The following is a 19858-nucleotide window of genomic DNA, read 5'->3' as shown; positions in this document are numbered from 1 at the left end:
TGCTCATTGGGACCTTCAATGCTGCAGAAATGTTTCTGTACCCTTCACCAAAAACGTTTAATTTATCTTCTTTTCATATTTAATATTTCAATTTCTTTCTGTGGATCTTTATGTTGTATAATTTCTTGTACTCCTACCTTTTCTGTCTCTTTCTAATAATATAGGATTGCATTTACTATTATTCCCTCTAAAGTTTCTCTCTCCATTTTTTTTTACATTACTGCTCCTAATTTACAACAATCCATCACCACTGCCAAAAATGCACTGTGCTCCACATAAAAAATTATAAGAGATTTAGTGTTCCCTACCTTTTCTGCCACATTTAGAGGCAATAGTAAAAATAAAAAAAAATAAAAAAATAAAACTATACATGATGCTTTCACCAGAGAGGATGTAAAGGAAAATCTCAGAATAGGGACACAAAACAGTAACAGAGGTTTTAGCATACCCCTACTCTACTTTGGTGAACCCATTGTCACTTGAACAATAATGCCCTGTACACACGATGGGACATTGAGCGGACATTCCGACAACAAAATCCATCGGATTTTTTCCGACGGATGTTGGCTCAAACTTGTCTTGCATACACATGGTCGCACAAAGTTGTCGGAAAATCCGATCGTTCTGAACACGGTGGCGTAAAACACGTACCTTGGGTCTATAAATGGGCCAATAGCCAATAGCTTTCGTCTCTTAATTTATTCTGAGCAAGCATGCATGGCACGTTGTGCGTCGGATTTGTCTACACACGATCGGAATTTAAAGGATCGGATTTTGTCGTCGGAAAATTTTATAGCCTGCTCCTTGTGTGTCGGAAATTTCGATGGAAAAAGTCAGATGGAGCCCACACACGATTGGAATTTCCAACAACACAATCCGATCGCACTTTCTCCATTGAAAAATCCGACCGTGTGTACAGGGCATTAGGCCTCATGCACAAAGGACGCTTTGCAAATTCTCTTAGAAGCCTTTCCTTTTGGCAGCAGCAGCATTTTGGCAGAAAAAAAGCCTGACGCTTTTTTCTAAAACTTTTACAAGCATTTAGGCATGTTTACAGGCGTCAAGAGCTTTGGTGTTAATTCTTTTCATTGGCCACAAAAATAATTTATTCTGGCAAGTGAAATGAACATATAAGCGCTAAACGTGCCTAGCGTTAACACACGTTTGCACACGTTTACAAGCATTTTTTCTGCCAAAACTCTACTGCTACTGCACACAGTGACAGTGGGGTTTTTGTTTCCTGACTCTAAATGCTGCTAAAAGCCTATGTGTGCATGGACACATAGGCTAACATGTAGGGGACTTTAGAGACAGGAATAAAAAGGCCTGACACACCTAGAAGTCGCTGCAAAACTGTCCTGTGTACATGAGGCTTAAAAAGGGGAACGTAGCCCAAGAGAATAGGAAATCAATGAATAAGTTCTTATCTATGCCTACTCCAACCAAAACAAGAAAACGTGTTTTAGTTAGACATTATGTTTTTAAAGAGGTCTTCCACTTGAGAAAAATTATTCCCCTGCTAATCGGCAGATATTACCCACTGTTATTTTCCTACAAAGTTTTCTATGTCACAGAGTTGCAGACCAACCCAAGTGTGCCATTGAAAGAGATTAATTCTTGGTTTGAACTTTTCCATCTTAAACCTGCCTCTCCAACTAGGCCCCAAAATGTATAAATAAAATTGGCCACTTATGTATTACTAGCTACCAAACTATTGCAAGGGCTTTGAAGACACAATTCACTGAAGGTTTGACAATGCATACACACATTCTTTATCAATGGAAAACCCAGTGGATCCAGTATGCTCACCCCTTACTCTCACTTGCAAGCTATGACTATCTGAGGGCGGCATACTGTAGAGGGGTATACATAGAAAGCCCTAGTGTCTTCTTTATTATTATTATTATTATACAGGATTTATATAGCGCCAACAGTTTATGCAGCGCTTTACAACATTAGGGAGGACAGTACAAGTACAACACAATTCAATACAGGAGGAATCAGAGGGCCCTGCTCGTTAGAGCTTACAATCTAGGAGGGAGGGTCAAGTTATACAAAAGGTTAATAGCTGTGGGGGATGAGCTAATGGAGAAAATAGTGCAGTTGTTAGATGGAGGCAGGATAGGCTTCTCTGAAGAGGAAAGTTTTCAGGGATTGCCTAAATGTGGATAAATTTGGAGACAGTCAGACAGATTGGGGTAGGGAATTCCAGAAGATGGGCGAGGCTCGGGAGAAGTCCTGGAGGCGGATATGGGAGGAGGTGATGAGGGAGCTAGAGAGCGAGTGGCAGCCAATGGAGGGATTGGCAGAGGGGGGGAGCAGACACTGAGCGATTTGTAAGGTGGATGAGTCTGGCAGCAGCATTCATGATGGAAGGGGGGATAGTCTATTTAAAGGTAAGCCAATGAAGAGGGAGTTGCAGTAGTCGAGGCGAGAGATAACCAGGGAGTGAATCAGGAGCTTTGTGGTTTAGTTGGTTAGAAAGGGACGTAGTTTAAAGATGTTGCAGAGGTTGAGGCGGCAAGCTTTGGAAAGTGATTGGATGTGGGGCCGAAAGGAGAGTTCAGAATCCAGGATAACACCTAGTACCCTGACATGTGGGGACGGGTGGATGGTTGTGCCATTGCTCTTGACAGACAAGTCAGGGGAAGAGGCACGTGAGGGAGGAAATATTATAAGCTCGGTTTTGGACAAGCTGAGTTTGAGGAAGTGGTGTGACATCCATACAGATATGTCGGTTAGTAAGTTAGTGATGCGTAAGGAGACTGATGGAGTGAGTTGAGGGGTGGAGAGATAGATTTGTGTGTCGTCAGCGTAGAAATGATATTGAAAGCCGTGAGAGGCTATCAGCTGACCCAGGGAAGAGGTGTAGATTGAAAATAAAAGAGGTCCAAGAACAGAACCTTGGGGGACCCCGACAGAGAAGGGAAGAGGAGTGGAGGAAGTAGAATTGTAAGTGACACTGAAGGTGCGTTGGGATAAGTAGGATGATAGCCACTGAAGAGCACAGTCACGGAGACCGAGGGAGTAAAGTTTTTTGAGGAGGAGGGGGTGGTCAACCGTGTCAAAGGCAGCTGAAAGATCCAGAAGTAGGAGTACAGAATAGTGTCCGTTGCTTTTTGCAGTTAGTAGGTCATTTGTGGGTTTTAAAAGAGCAGTCCTGTGGAGTGTTGAGGGCGAAATCCAGATTGAAGGGGATCAAGAAGGTTGTTTTTAATGAGGTGGTCACTCAGTTGGTTGTAAACCGGGCGTTCAAGGAGTTTAGAGGAAAAGGGGAGCAAGGAGATAGGGCGTAGGTTGTTAAGATTGGTAGGGTGCAAGGACGGCTTTTTAAGTATGGGGGTGACCAGTGCATGTTTTAGAGCATTGGGGAAGACACCAGAGGTTAGGGAGAGATTGAAGATGTGGGTTCTTTACCCTTTTCCCCACTCTCACTCTCCTCATGCTCCTTTTAGTTCTCTTCACGCTCTTACTACACCCTTACCTACTCACTCTCTACCCTTGCACAGTTTTTGAAATGGACCACATCTCCTCCTCCCCTCTATTTTTCATTACTCTCCCTGTCACAATTCATGCCACTACCCATATTTTGCCAACAGCTAACTACCTCCCAAGATGCAAACATGACTAGCCCTTGACAATTGGAGTGGGAGTGATCTCCTTTATAACTATGACTGGGAGATCTGTGCTAGCATTTATTAGTATGAATCAATACAAAATGGTATAGTGCGCTAAAGAAAAAATAAAATTTAAATACAAGACAGATCATGTGATATAACCATAATGGACATAAATCAAAAACAAAAAAGTAGTGCTAGTCAAAGTGAAAATCAAAAATCAAAATATACAATGAAGAGAAACGTCTATTACGTGTCCTTGAAAAAATGCAAAAAGTGATCAGGTGAAACAATAATGATCATAAAACTGAAGGCAATTCACATAAATTCTAAACAGTGTATATATAGGTGAGAATCCACATGATGTACAAAAGAAAGTGATCAGGTGAAATAACAATGATCATAAAAACTGAAGGTAATTCATATAAATTCTAAACAGTATATATAGGTGATACCCGACTCACAGCTGAGAGTCTCTATCGGCCAAAATCACACGGCATGTATATGAAAAGAAGGCTCCAGTAGTGTAATAAATTTGAAAACTTTTATTGATAAAATCCAAAAGGGGTACTCGCAAACATAAAACGGTCACAAGCGTTGAATGTAATGCGTTTGCCGGCAAACAGAAAACAAATGTCACCCGCACTTCTGGGGTCACGTAGGGTGTAAGGGCGTCAGCGCGTAGCTCTGTTCTCTGTTTGCCGGTTTTAGACTTTATAACACTATTGGAGCCTTCTTTTCACATACATGCCCCGTGGTTCTGTCCGATCGAGACTCTCAGGTGTGAGTCGGGTATCTTGGAGAAATTTGCTGATCTTCAGCCAGCTCTAGAGGCTTGGTGTATTATCATACCCTGCAGAGGTTTACCCAACCATTATATGTCCAAAAACGCTTCGCACCTGTTAGATGGTACACAGAGTTGAACCCAATTCCAAACCTTCCAACCTTCAGGGGGTCATCTTTTTTCCTACTTCTTGCAATTTCTTGAATTCCATGCCAGTCTTCCAGGGTGAAAACAGCGTTATTGTATGCATAGAGTGCAGATCCTAAAAACAGAAAAACACGTATTGAGTTAGTATAACTCAATACGTAGTATAATTAGTATAAAAGTATTGAGGACACACACAAAATGGTACATTACTGTCACTCTGTCATGACCGTCCTTCATTTCTGGAGGATACGTGGGCAGTAGGCACCATGAAAAGCAGCACATGTCCAACCTCTGGGTGACATATCAGTTGCGATACAATGAAGCCACTTCAGCTTTACTGGGCCTGGCAATGTGTATGCAGCCTCAGAGATGGACAATGGTTGTTTCTAGTGGAAGGTATTAATGATCTCTGAGACAGGTGTGAAGAGACATCATATGTCATACACTCATCTTTTTTCATGTTTGATGGCATCGCAATATTCTTACACAGGGCATTCACTGAGCATATTAAACCAATTGGATATTCCAATAAACAATTAGGGATAAAGAGAAATATCTCATAGGTAAAGATGAATATTACTCATACTTATACTAAGAAATCAGCTACAGCTTGTTGGAGTAAACACAGGCAGTATGTGACTTGCCACAAATGACGGGGTAGAGCACCGTGCCCATAAAATGTAAGTATGCTAATATGCATCATTTGTTTACCATTTAGTGACTATGCATCCCCTAGGGGGAAATATCTCACTGGCACATTATGAATGGCATCACAGTCACCAGCTGGTACATACCATAAGGCAGTAGTCTGCTATAAAAATTAAAAAAAAAACACTAATGTATACATCTGAAACCTAATGCGACTTCATATAGCAACAGTTAAAACAATTCTCAACACAATGTGTTCATAGATGTGGATGTTTGTTTGCACAAGTGGCTTTCTGCCAAACCCACCTTGATATTGGGCCATTTCTTTAGAGAAAAGAGATTCAGTGCCATAATGTGTTTCATCATAGAGAAATTTCACTTCACTGGCACCAGCATCCTCTGCATTTTGAATCAGCTCCTACAGTAAGAACACAATATTAGTTCTTTATTTTTAAGTTATTAAGTTTATTGTAGCAACTCTGTGCATTCCATAAACACTACCATTATGTAAATTCTATTATATAAAGATCATTGCACATTACAGTTTCTCCCCCTTTACGTCACAGTTCCCCCAAATCACATGCTACCATCAGTATCCCAGTTTCTCGCTGACAAGTCATACAGCAACGAAAAAGGATTGTCACCTTTAGAATTTGTCCTCCTTCTGGGTATCTCCTCAGAATGTCCTTGAGGAAGTCAACAAGTGGTGGAGTTGTTTGTCCAAATTTACCTGTCACAAAACAAAATATAATATAATATAATATAATATAATATAATATATATATATATATATATATATATTTCTGACAAGTATAAAGAGAGCAGAAAGCTCTTGCATCACAACACATTTTTATTTTATATATAAAACAAATGGTGCAGCGCTAAATGAACAAAGATGTGATGAACATGCACAAAATTATTCCAAAAACAAAGTAAATTCATAGAAGTGAAATTCCACAGAAGTGTCCATGAGCAATCTGTGCAATTGTGTAAAAGCAATCAGGATGATTGCTTTTGCAAATCCACTGCAAAAGAGCAGGTAAGTATAACATGTTTGTTATTGTTATAGGAAAAAAAACAAGACTTTACAATCACTTTAAGTGGTAATCAATGTGCCAGTGCTGTTTTCGATAGTTTGTAATTGCAAATAGTTTGAATGACATAAAAAAAAAAAATAAAAAAATTGCCAGAACACTCAAAGCTGACAAAATTAGCGCAAAGGTCATCCACACCATCCAATATGTGTGTTAAGACCTGGGGATTAACAGGTCAGGGTTTATTTCACATTTTAAGTTACTTCATATTAAATGTGTATTTTCTTATGAGAAATGGGAGACTGAATCAGAACATTGAAGAACTGATTAGCTCCCGTTGCTGCTTCTGTGTCCTTTGAGGACAGAGAGAGAGAAATTAGTGCGGCTGCAAACAGGCACAGTGTTGGATCGTGATAGGACTCCGATAAGTGTAAGGGGGGTGAAGGGGCGATACTACCACTGGGATATTTTTTACATTAATACAGGGAATGCAAGGTAAAACACATTCTGCATTTAGAACCACTTTTAAAGTTTCACCAAAGAAAAGGTGTGATAAATTAGCACAGAAGGGCTTAAGTGCTTTTTTATGATAAGAAAAATGATTCACTTTTATACGTCACCAATCTCAATTTGGCTTTTTCTCTTAGACTCCTAAACAGGAAAAATAGGATTTTTTAAAACAGCTTACCTGTAAAATCCTTTTCTTTCGAAGGACATCACGGGACACAGAGCCACAGTAATTACTGATGGGTTATATAGGTATCACTGGTGATTGGACACTGGCACACCCTATCAGGAAGTTCAACCCCCTATATAATCCCTCCCCCTTGCAGGGATACCTCAGTTTTGTAGCCAAGCAATATAGTGTATTAGAAGAGGGGCGGGACCTCTGTGTCCCGTGATGTCCTTCGAAAGAAAAGGATTTTACAGGTAAGCTGTTTTAAAAAATCCTATTTTCTTTCTCGAACATCACGGGACACAGAGCCACAGTAATTACTGATGGGATGTCCCAGAGCAATGCTACCTGAGGGGGGGGAACCACGACCAAGTAGGGTGCAATCAGACCTGAGGACCCTGTACCGCTGCCTGCAGCACACTACGTCCAAAGGCGATATCCTCATGCCTTCTCACATCCACCTGATAGAATCTGGTGAATGTATGAACTGAAGACCAGGTTGCGGCCTTGCAGATTTGAGCCATAGAGGCCCGGTGATGCACTGCCCAAGAAGCACCAATAGCCCTTGTGGAATGTGCCCTGATCTGAAACGGAGGAATCTTCTGTTTCAAACCGTAAGCTTGAATGATCAACTGTCGAATCCATTTAGAAATGGTAGCTTTTGACGCTGCCTGTCCTGTATTGGGACCCTGTGGCAGCACAAACAAAACATCCGTCTTGCGGATCTGAGTAGTTGCCCCTAGATAGGCCTTAACTGCTCTTACTACATCCAACGAATGTAGAGATCTCTCTTCCGGAGAACAGGGATCTGGAAAAAAGGAAGGTAGAACAATGTCTTGGTTTCAATGAAAATCAGAAACCACCTTCGGTAAAAAACTAGGATGAGGGCGTAGTACCACTCTATCCTTGTGTATAATCAAATAAGGCTCCTTACAGGAAAGATCTGCTAATTCTGATACTCTTCTAGCAGAAGAGATGGCCATCAGAAAAATTAATTTCCTTGTCAACAAGACCAAAGGAATCTGACTTATTGGTTCAAAAGGCTGTTTCTGTAACACAGCCAGGACCAAATTCAAGTCCCAGGGGTTTAGGGGCGCTTTAACCGGAGGATTAAGACGCATCACCCCCTGCTTAAAGTTTCGGACCAAAGAATGCGAAGCAAGTGGCCGCTGAAATAATACTGATAAAGCAGAAACCTGGCCCTTGATGGTACTCAAGGCCAGCTTCATCTCTAATCCCATCTGTAGAAAATCAAGGATTCTACCTATGACATATTTCCTGGGATGCCAACCTCTGGATTCACACCAGGTTATATAAGCCTTCCAGACTCTATGATAAATCATCCTGGAAGCTGGCTTCCTTACATTAATCAAGGTAGATATGACAGGACCTGAGAGCCCACGACTCTTCAGAACGTGGGTCTCAATAGCCAAACCGTCAAATTTAGCATTTGTAAGACAGGATGGAACACTGGACCTTGAGATAACAGGTCTGGGCGTACCAGTAGGGTCCGCGGGGAACCCACCGTCATCCTTACTATTTCTGCATACCAAGTCCTCCTGGGCCAAGCGGGGGCCACCAGAAGTACTGACTTCCTTTCCTGCCTGATCCTGCGAAGGAGTCGTGGTAGTAGCAGAATAGGCGGGAATGCGTAAATCAGTGAGAACCGATGCCACGGAATCACCAACGCATCCGTCCCGCATGCAAGAGGATCTTTTGTCCTTGCCACAAATCTGTCTATCTTTTTGTTGAATCGGGATGCAAAGAGATCTACATCTGGAACCCCCCATCTTTGGCATATGGCCCAAAAGACGTCGGGATGCAGAGACCATTCCCCTGGAAGTAACTGCTGGCGACTTAGATAGTCCGCCTGCCAGTTCTCTATTCCCGGGATGAAAACTGCCGATATGCATGGCACATGCATCTCTGCCCAGACTAAGATCTGGTTCACCTCTTTTTGAGCAGCTCGGCTCCGGGTGCCTCCCTGATGATTGACATAAGCCACTGCTGTGGCATTGTCGGACTGGATCCTGACCGGACAACCCTGTAGCCTGATAGTCCAGGCTTTTAGAGCTAGATGTATCGCCCGGATCTCCAGAATGTTGATGGGTAAGGTCCTCTCTGTTTTGGACCATACCCCTTGGACCGCAGCCTGTTCCAGAACTGCTCCCCAACCTGACACCATCTTCCCTAGTAGCCTCATACAAAGGCGGACTGAGGGACCCTTCTTGGTCCTTACTGTCAGAATCAGCTCTCTCAAAGCAGTGATCTTTGCCTGGGGTAGAAATATCTTCTCCTGGCTTGTATCTATAATCAGACCTAAATACTCCAGTCTTCTTACTGGTTTTAGGAAAGACTTTTCTAAGTTGAGGATCCAACCCAGGTGTTCTAGATACCTGACCGTGGTCCTCAAGTTTCCCTTCAAAGAGGCTACCGACCGGTCTATCAAGAGCAGGTCGTCTAGGTATGCTATGACAGCTATACCCTGAGTCCTTAATCTGGCCAGAGGAGGAGCCAAGATCCTTGTGAACACTCGAGGTGCAGTGGCTATCCCGAAAGGCAGAGCCACAAACTGGAAATGGCGCCCTCCTACCTCAAAGCGCAGAAACTTCTGATGAGCAGGAAAAATGGGCACATGCAGATATGCATCTCTGATGTCTATTGATGCCAGAAATTCTCCTCCCTGCAGGGTGGGAACTACTGTTCGAATTGATTCCATGCGGAAGGATTGAATCCTTAGGAATCGGTTCAGATCCCTTAAGTCCAGAATGGGCCTGACATCCCCATTTGGCTTTTGGACCGTAAAAAGGTTGGAATAGAAGCCCAATCCCTGGTCCTTTGCGGGAACTATCATAATGACCTCCTGCGACAAAAGTCACTCTAACGCTAGAAGGAGCGACTGCTTCTTCTCTGGGTCTCTGGGAACATTTGATCTGAGGAACCGAGGAGAGGGGAATTCCTGAAACTCCAGCTTGTACCCTAAGGTTACCGTGGAGATTACCCATCTGTCCTGGAAGTCCTCCTGCCAGAGCTCTGAGAACTGTCGCAGCGGGGGCGCCCCCTCATGCAGAGGTCTTAGTGTTTTGCCTAGTAGGCTTCTTTCCCCAGGACTTCTTTTGTCCCTGGGGTTGACACTTGTCTCTGGACCCCGATGGAGGCGGCCGTCGAGACTGCCTGGAGGCTGAAGCCCCCGGTGCTGGGGAAAGAGTCCGTTTGAAAGAGGGACGCTTACTCTTCTTCTTGACAGGTAAGAGAGTGCTTTTCCCACAAGAGATTCTCTTGATATAGTTATCCAAGTCCTCTCCAAACAACCTTGCACCACGAAATGGAAACCCAGCCAGTAGCTTCTTACATGGTGCTTCGGCTGACCAATTTTTCAACCATAGGATTCTACGTATATGCACCAACCCCAGTGAAAGACGGGAGGTTTGCACGATAGAATCTCTAATGGCGTCAACCACAAAGCATAAGGCCGCTGGAAGGTTAGCAAACCCCTGGGTGTGCTGTTCAGGTAATACTTTGATGACCTGCTCAACATGGTCTCTTAAGTATTGACAGACTCCAATCGCTGCTACTGCAGGTTGGGCCACTGATCCTGCTAAGGAGAAAACATCCTTCAATAGGGATTCCATCCTTTTATCTACAGGATCCCTGAGCATCTGAGCATTGTCTACAGGACAAGTCAGGCTATTATTTACGGAGGAAATGGCGGCATCAATAGCCAGTATTCCCCACATTTTAATAAACTTTTCTTCCATCGGATAAAGTGTTGAAAACTTTCTCGGCGGAAAAAAACGTTTGTCTGGGTGATCCCACTCAGAATAAATAAGCTTTTCAAGTAAAGTATGAACAGGAAAAGCATGTGCTGCTTGGAAAGGTTTCAGTGACCCCAAAGCAGAAGAGGATTCTTTAGCAGTTTCAGGTATGGGCAACTTAAATGTGGAGCGGACCAATCCAGTGAGGATCTGCACTAAGACTTTCTCCTCCTTGGGAAGTCGCAGAGGGTCCCTCTCCACCTGAATCCTCCGAAGAGGAATCATCCATCCCATCCCGATCCTCTGAAAAGGATTCCTCTCCTTTATCCCAGAGCTCCTCTGTCTGAGGGTCTTGGGGAACAGAGGAAAGCCTAGTGCGTTTTCTTCCACTGAGTGAAGACGTAATCACGGCCATTAATCTTTCCTCTAGACCATTAATGGTTGAGGAAAAAACCTCTTGTGTAATATATACAGGGGCTGAAGTGCCAGAAGCAGGTGTAGCCCCTGACCCCAATGGCTCTCCCTGGCTAGCTGTCCCTGGCCCATCTTTAGGGGGGGAGGATGCTGCCGACAGGGGGCCCTCAGAACCTGAACGAGATCCCCTAGTGTCTCTGGTTCCTGGGGTGCTTGAACCTCTTCTACCCATAGTGCAAAGCAACAAGGTGTGAGGTATACAAATGAACACTGCCCGCTGAGCGATGTAGTCTGGCTAAAAGCCTTGCTACCCAATGCTCAGTCTGGTGTTACTTCAGTAAATGCTGCCTAGGAGAATGCCTGTGTCCCACCTTACATGCGACCGCCAGCTCTGTGTCTCTCAGAAGGCTGAGTGCACCTGTACAGAGTGCCTTTAATAGCCTGCAGCTGGCCTGAGTGGGAGTCTAAGCACCTGTGCTGACGTCCCGCCCCCTCCTCTACCGCCCCCCCCCCCCTCGAGTTTTGAAAAAAACGAACGCTTCCCGTGCTGCCGACTCTCCTGTCATGCTTCCGGAGAAAGGCTGGGGATGGGGGGGGGGAGGGAGGGAGGCTGGTAACAAGATCTGCCTGAACGGCTATCTTGAGAGATGGTGGCCATTAGGCCGCAGAGCCCGGGTGGTATAACCACTTTCTAGACCCCTGTGGCCCCTCTCTAGCCTGGGGGGGAACATTCAAACATGAGAAATCCCCCTTTCCACCTCACCTGTTTGCAGTCTGCTTGAGACGCTGGGACATAAACAGCGATTACAACACCTGAGACAGAGTCAGCATATGCAGGTTTGTGCTCTTGGCAGCCCCCGGTGGTCACAATAGGCATAGCATGCATTTACCTTAAAGGAGAAAAGCCACTAGAACTCAAAAATTCTGTGGAATCTCCTCTTACCTTATCCAGCCGCAGGGTGCTGTTTACACAGACCCAATCTTCACCTCTCACGGTGGGCTCCGTTTGAAAAAACCGTCAGAGACTGGGGCCCCCATCAGTAGGGGGATCCAACAGTTCTGGGACCGTAAAGCACCTCGCCAGAAATTAGGAAGTTTAAAGCCATTTTCTGATCTGCGGGGTCCAGCTCTCTAAAAAGAGAAGCATTACGGGTAAAACCTCGTTTCTTCAGACACGAGGCCCGGGTACCATTCAATTCGGCCATGAAAAGACACTTTGAATGGATCCGGTTCGCCTGGCTTGCCCCAGTATAGGATCTTAGGATATTCCCTTTGGAGCTCAGCACAGGACATCTTTACACGTCCATCACCTAAAACACTGGCGTAAAAACTGAGGTATCCCTGCAAGGGGGAGGGATTATATAGGGGGTTGAACTTCCTGATAGGGTGTGCCAGTGTCCAATCACCAGTGATACCTATATAACCCATCAGTAATTACTGTGGCTCTGTGTCCCGTGATGTTCGAGAAAGAAAATAATACAATAGAGCATGCTGAGTGTCAAGCAGCAATACATTTATATTTGCTAACTAATGTCATACCGTATACCATACGGCCTCGTAACAGAAAAGCAATGAGACATACTAAGGACAGCACTGTTAGACAACATAGTTACCTCCTCCTTTCAGGCCTTTGGATTGGAGGTTCAGAAATATTTGTTCACTGCTGGATCCTAGGTCTCCGATCTTGGTCCAATCAGATAGCTGGAAAAAAAAAATCAAATAATTATATTAAGGTCTAAAGTTATTATAAAATAGTTTCAGCTTTAGACACAACTCTATAAATTTTAGACAATAACCTGTCAGGTTTAATAAAGATGAGGTTTTAAAAATACTATCATCAAAGAGAAGGTGTTTAAGTTCAGCAGTGGCTGAATCACCTACTGATTTCAATCTCCTAGGGACCAAGGCAGTAAGATCTCTGCTCCTGAGTAGGGGTGAGCTCAAGGTTTGGACCAAACTTTAGCTGTTCAGGTTTTCAACCGAATGTGGGACTTTTAGCTCATGCAGCCAAACATCATATATAGTATATCATCTATGACACCTTCCTATCTGTCACTGGTTACAAAGGAAGCGGTGGGGGCCAGCACCCTGACCCTCTGTTTAACTTTAGCAGGAGGCCCAACTGTAATTTAGAAACATAGACGAGTGGCAGCAAAAAAGATTAAGTGTTTTAATAAATTATATATATATATATATATATATATATATATATATATATATATATATATATACACATACACACACACACACACACACACACATATATAAATACACAGGTTTTTATATGTTTTGACACAGGCACAAATTTAGTTTTTTTTCCAGGTATATACCAAAACATATTCAAGCTATAGTTCTATAATGGATTTGGGCTGAAAGTGCGCACTCTCAGGTTTTATTTGAGGGTATGTACATCCAAATCGCAGGAAGGGTTTAGGAATTACAGCTCTTAAGAATAGCTACCCCCCCTTTTTCAAGGGACCAAAAGTAAAAGCACAATTGAAATCAAAAGCTTTTTCATGACCAGGTTTGGGCTACTCCTTCATTATTTCTGCATCAATTAAGCAGGTAAAAGGTCTGGAGTTGATTCTAATGCTGGCCATACACTATACGAAAAATCAGCCGAAATTCAGTCATTTGGTCAGTTCGATCGTTTTTCAGCCAGTTAATGGGCACAAAATCGAAAATCGTTGGGACGTTTTTGAGCCGAAAAAAGGACAGGAAGGACAAATTTGGAAATTTTCTGCTGAAGGAATGATAAATTGAAAAAGGTTAATGTGCTTCCCGTCCGAACGGTTTGCACTAGGTATATGTAAAAAAAAAAAACAACAAAAAATTGATTCATTTATGTCCACTGAACAATTTATTGGTCATTACATAATGGCACTATTGTTTGCTCTCACGGCCGAACGTTCATTTTTCGAAAATGGGTTCGGCTGATTTTTCGTATAGTGTATGGCCAGCATAAGTGTGGTATTTCATTTAGAATCTATTGCTGTGAACCTACATCACTGAGCTGTCCATGCAAGTTAAACAGGCCACTGTAAGGCAAAACAAATCCATCAGAGAGACAGCAGCAACATGAGGAGTGGCCAAATCAACAGTTTGGTACGTTCTGAGGAAAGAAGAAAGCATTGGTGAGCTCAGCAACATAAAAAGGCCTGGATGTCCACGGAAGACAACAGTGGTGGATGATCGCAGGATCCTCTCTATGGTAAAGAAAAACCCATTCACAACATACAGACATGTGAAGGACACTCTCCAGGAGGTGGGCGTATCATTGTCAAAGTCTACAATCAAGAGAACACTTCATGAGAGCAAATACAGAGGGGTACACCACAAGGTGCAAACCATTCATAAGTGAAGAAAAGAAAAGCCAGATTAGACGTTGCCAAAAAATATCTAAAAAACCCAGACCAGTTCTGGAAAAGCATTGTTTGGATAGATGAAATTAGGATTAATCTCTACCAGAATGACGGGAAGAAAAAAGCGTGGAGAAGGCTTGGAACAGCTCATGATTAGAGGTCGACCGATATGGGTTTTTCTCTGGCCGATGCCAAAGCCGATATTTAGAAATTGCGGTGGCCGATGGCCGATATATGATGCCGATTTTTTTGGGCCGATTTTTTTGGGCCGATATATTAGGCCGATTTTTTTTTTTTTCCCTTCATCTCATAAAATCTAACAGTTAGACCCCTTTCACACTGAGGCGTTTTTCATGCGCTTTTGGGCTAAAAATAGCGCCTGTAAAACGGCTCCCCTGCAGTCTGTGTGAAAGCTCGAGTGCTTTCACACTGAGGCGATGCGCTGGCAGGATGTTAAAAAAAAGTCCTGCAAGCAGCATCTTTAAAGCGGTGTATACCGCTCCTCCACCACTCCTGCCCATTGAAATGAATGCGCACCGCTGCCGAAGCACCTGCAAAGCGTTTCGGCAGCAGCGCTTCAGGGGCGCATTTAACCCCTTCTTCGGCCGCTAGCTAGGTTATAAGCGCCCCGCTAGCAGCCGAATAGCGCCGCTAAAATGACGGTAAAGCGCCGCTAAAATTAACAGCGTTTTACTGTCAACGCATGCCCGCTCCAGTGTGAGAGCAGCCTTAAGTAATAAGTGATACAGAAATTTTTTTATATTTAAACATTTATTAAACAAAACAAACCTCCAATCAGTTCACTTGTATGTATAATTTAGATAAAAAAAAAATAACTATATCTTAAATATTAAATACACAAAAACAGGTAATCAAAACTTTTGGACGAAAAAAAATGGGCTAACTTTACTGCTTTTTTTTTTATTTCATTAGTGTATTTTCTTTAAAAAAATTGCGTTTGAAAGACCGCTGCGCAAATACCGTGTGACATAAAATATTGCAACAACCGCTATTTTATTCCCTAGGGTCTCTGCTAAAAAAAATATATATATAATGTTTGGGGGTTCTAAGTGATTTTCTAGCAGAAAATACAGGATTTTTACTTGTAAGCAACAAGTGTCAGAAAAGATTTAGTCTTTAAATGGTTAAACTGAAAACTTCTCCACGGAGTTCAGTCTATTGATAAAAGAACCTGAAAGAGATACAAATGTATCTTCTTATCAGACTTGGCAGGCTGCCCAGAGGAGGAGAGAAGAAAACTTCAGACAACTTGCAATTGACTTCTAATACAGAAGTCATTTGCAAGTCCCGCTGAATCGGCTTTTTTTATCAGCACAATCGGCCGATGCCGATTAAGTAAAAAAAGCCAAATATCGGCCGATATATCGGCCGGCCGATATATCGGTCGACCTCTACTCATGATCCAAAGCACACAACGTCATCTGTAAAACATGGTGGAGGCAGTGTGATGGCATGGGCATGCAAGGCTTCCAGTGGCACTGGGTCATTGATGTTTATTAATGATGTGACAGAAGCAGCCGGATGAATTCTGCAGTGTTTAGAGATATACTGTCAGGCCAGATTCAGCCAAATGCAGCAAAGTTGATTGGACAGCGCTTCACAGTACAGATGGACAATGATCCAAAACACACTGCAAAAGCAACCCAGGAGCTTTTAAAGGAAAAGAAGTGGAATACTCTGCAATGGCCGAGTCAATCACCTGATCTCAACCACAATTGAGCATGCATTTCACTTGCTGAAGGCAAAACTAAAGGCAGAAAGACCCACAAACAAAGAACAACTGAAGACAGCTGCAGTAAGAGCCTGGCAAAGCATCAGAAAGGAGGAAATCCAGTCTTTGGTAATGTCCATGGCTTCCAGACTTCTGGCAGTCATTGCCAGTAAGACCCCTTTCACACTGCCGGCGCTTTACCGTCGTTTTAGTGGCGCTTTTTGGGCGCTAGTAGTGCTCTTTTAACCCCTGCTAGCGGCCAAAGAAAGGGTTAAATGTGCAGCGCTGCCCATTATTTTCAATGGGCAGGGGCGGTGTATACACCGCTCTAAAGATGCTGCTTGCAGGACTTTTTCTAACGTCCTGCAAGCGCACCCCTCCAGTGTGAAAGCACTCACACTGGGGCTGCAGGGGAGGAGTCTTTCAGGCGCTTTACAGGTGCTTTTTTTTAGCCCTTTAACGCCTGAAAAATGTCTCAGTGTGAAAGAGGTCTAAGGGATTCTCAACAAAATATTAAAAATGAACATTTTATTTATGATTAGAATTATTTGTCCAATTACATTTGAGCCCCTGAAAATGTGGGGACTGTGTATAAAAATAATGGGTAAAAGCCTTGTGAGTTGGCACACTAAGTCTAAATTAACCTAAAATAAACACAGGAGATATAATTATAATCGGCTCGCACTTCCCCAGATGGTGATAATGCAATCTATATAACACTGTGCAGCACTGATAAATATGGAAACAATACCAATATAAATATATGAATCCAGTAAACACTATATATAACATAAATGTCTAAAGCATAACAACATATAAACACTATAATTAAAATGCTCATGCTCCATGATATTGCACTCAGTCCTCAATGAGGTCATTAAACTAAATTAAACAGTCCATATATTTGAAAATAAAGTGCTCGTGCTACCGTGACTTTCAATTAATCCTTGATGAGTGTTTAAACTTAACAGCAAAAGTCCATATTAACATCAATCATGTGATAATTGTGTCTTCATACGTTGTGCACACACAACCCCCACCGGGTGTACCCTCACCTTAGGGGCTTAAAAAATAAGCCTGTAATTTATAGCAATAGCCTTCAGAGATCCTCCTTTGCTTCCTTTATCTTATGCAGGTTTAAGGGACACTTGTATGGAACACAGGCCACCTACTACTTCCGATAATAACCCAGCTCGGAGGTCACTATTTTCTCCTGGTATGTTCAGAGACTCTCCTCATATACATAACATGCGGGAAATGACAGAGGCATGCAATAGCGTGAAAACATTTTTTAAAAATGTAATTGCAAACAGAACTCCACGAATATACAACTCGCATTTCAAATAAATAAAAAACGCCTTTTAAAGTGCTATAGTGCTGAGTCACCTGTGGTCTGGTTCCGCAGCCCCAGTATACACGGTGTTGCCCCTGTCCTATGCCAGCTCTGCAACACTTCCTGGTACTTCTCTCGTCAGCCGATCAAGCTCCTCCTACCGGTTTTGTCACAGTCTCGTGACTTCCTCTAGGAATACTGATTGGCTGACATTTTTTTTCATACTATATAGCGACGATCGTCGCCATTTTCTTGTAGCTCTCTGTGATAAACTGAATGCAGTCCCCGATTTCCGCAATTTTGTTGTAGCCCGTTTTTATGAACACACAGCTGTGATCTACTAACTCCCCTGCCTTAAAATCATAAGCTATACCCTGTATAGTGCCTCATAATTCACAATACACGTAAACTACAGTGCAAACTACTTTGTATACTGCTATATATGCTTACTGTAGCCGCAATCTCCACCATTTTCTTGTAGCTCACTGTTTCAGATGGAGTAAGTCACTGATCGCTGCCATTTTCTCATAGCCCTTCATTATTAGTTAGAAAACAGCGGTGATCTGGTGGCCCCCCTGCTATACTATCACAGCAGTTAATGCACTATTCAAAATCTAATATCCTCCACTTTAAATAGACTATAGCAAAATCCTAATTACATAGTATATATGTAAGCTGGTATCCATATATATTGGATCACCATGCTTACACATAAAATCCAATATAAAAGGGTGACACATAAAAACGACAAGGATATAAATCCTTATTGAGCTACTAGCTAATATTGCTGGGGAACCTATTACTGCAACCATCCCATATCTATAGGTGACTGCTCAATGGCTGCACGTATCAATACTATACTGACATCAATATCAAAAAATTATGTAAGCTATATAAAATATATAGAATTGCAGACCAGCCTTAACATATAAGGTGAAAGCCCATCCATCTTTCATAAACAGTTATATATATGATAATTATTTAAAAAATTAAATTAATAAATACAATTAATAAAATATAACATAGTCTTACAAGGTGATAAAATATATACTAAAAAGGTAAATATCCAGCATCACCCTAATCTTACTGAAGTCAACCAAAACCCTCTGGGATATCATTATAATCAAAAATATTAAAAAATATTATTATAAAAATTAAAATGAAAAATTAGCCAGGAAGTAATTAAGATCAAATTCCTTATTAAGTCCACTGGGTGCCAACGTGCCCGATTCATATACCCACCAGGATTCTCTTTGGCTGAATGTTCTGACACAGTGACTGCCCCCTCCAGTGTTTTTTATATTTTTTCTAGGCCCCAAAATGTCATTCCTGACACCTGTCTGTCATGTACCGTCCTGTAGTGATCATATAAGCACTCTTCCTTTTTTCCTTTTACTATTTGATAAACATGTTCTTTTATTCTTACATGCATTGCTCGTTTTGTTCTACCTACATATATCAAGCCATATGAGCACTGTAGGGCATAGACTACCTCCTCTGTATTACATGACACAAAGTCCCTTAGTGTGTATTCCTTTCCATTGAGGCTATTGATGAACTTATCTCTTTTCTTGATATTACTCGTGACCGCCCTGCAGCTATAACATCTGCCACAGGAGAAAAAACCCTTTCAATTACATAATGTCATGGTCTTGGTTACTGGGGGATTCACTATATTCTTGACCAGTTTATCTCTCAGGTTGGTGGCTCGCTTATATATAAATCTTGGCTTATCCGGGATGAGTGGTTTTAGAATGTCATCAAGTTTTAATACATTCCAGTATTTACTTATAATACTTTCGACCTGTTTATGTTGAAGATTAAAATCCATTACTAAAGCAAGAGGTAATTCCTGCCTATCCTGCGCTAGTTTGTTAACTAGCAATGTGTCTTTTTCCATATTTCCCACCTCTTGTCTTTTCTTGTCAATGAAGTCATGGTTGTAACCCTTCATAGTAAATTTGCTTGGCAGCTGTAATGACTGTTCCTCATAATCACTTATGGAAGTAGAGTTTCTTTTAATTCTGAGAAACTGTCCCCTCGGTATGCTGACCAACCACGGCTTGTGATGACAGCTGTTATGCGGAATATATGAATTCCTATCCGTCACTTTGAAATTAGTTTTTTAACTAATTTATTATTTTCATTAATGATTTCCAGGTCAAGAAAGTGTATTTTCTTATGGCTGAATTCCCAAGTCAAAGTTATACCTTTATTGTTCCAATTTATCCCTACCATGAATGCATTCAACTCCTGCTCACCACCTTCCCAGAAAACAATCAGGTCATCAATAAATCTATTATATATTTTTAATTGACCAGGTGGGCTATGTAATATCTCTTCTTCTTCCCACTTG

At 42.2% G+C, this 19858-nt stretch overlaps 1 protein-coding gene across 3 annotated transcripts in view; it reads right to left on the bottom strand.

The window, feature by feature from the left end:
* SACS (sacsin molecular chaperone) overlaps window positions 1–19858 on the bottom strand; it is a 143193-nt gene that overhangs the window by 42755 nt on the left and 80580 nt on the right. For all 3 annotated transcript variants that reach the window (XM_073613437.1, XM_073613436.1, XM_073613438.1), the window contains exons 4-7: window positions 12689–12776; window positions 5841–5926; window positions 5503–5614; window positions 4517–4663 (exon numbers count right to left, since the gene is read on the bottom strand). In XM_073613437.1, coding sequence (XP_073469538.1) covers window positions 4517–4663; window positions 5503–5614; window positions 5841–5926; window positions 12689–12776 — 433 coding nt within the window. The remainder of the gene's footprint in view (window positions 1–4516; window positions 4664–5502; window positions 5615–5840; window positions 5927–12688; window positions 12777–19858) is intronic.

Source organism: Aquarana catesbeiana, linkage group LG02 (assembly GCF_042186555.1).
Source record: "Aquarana catesbeiana isolate 2022-GZ linkage group LG02, ASM4218655v1, whole genome shotgun sequence".
NCBI lineage: Eukaryota > Metazoa > Chordata > Amphibia > Anura > Ranidae > Aquarana > Aquarana catesbeiana.
The sequence above is the reverse complement of the archived record's forward strand: the minus strand, read 5'-3'. Positions and strand labels throughout refer to the sequence as shown.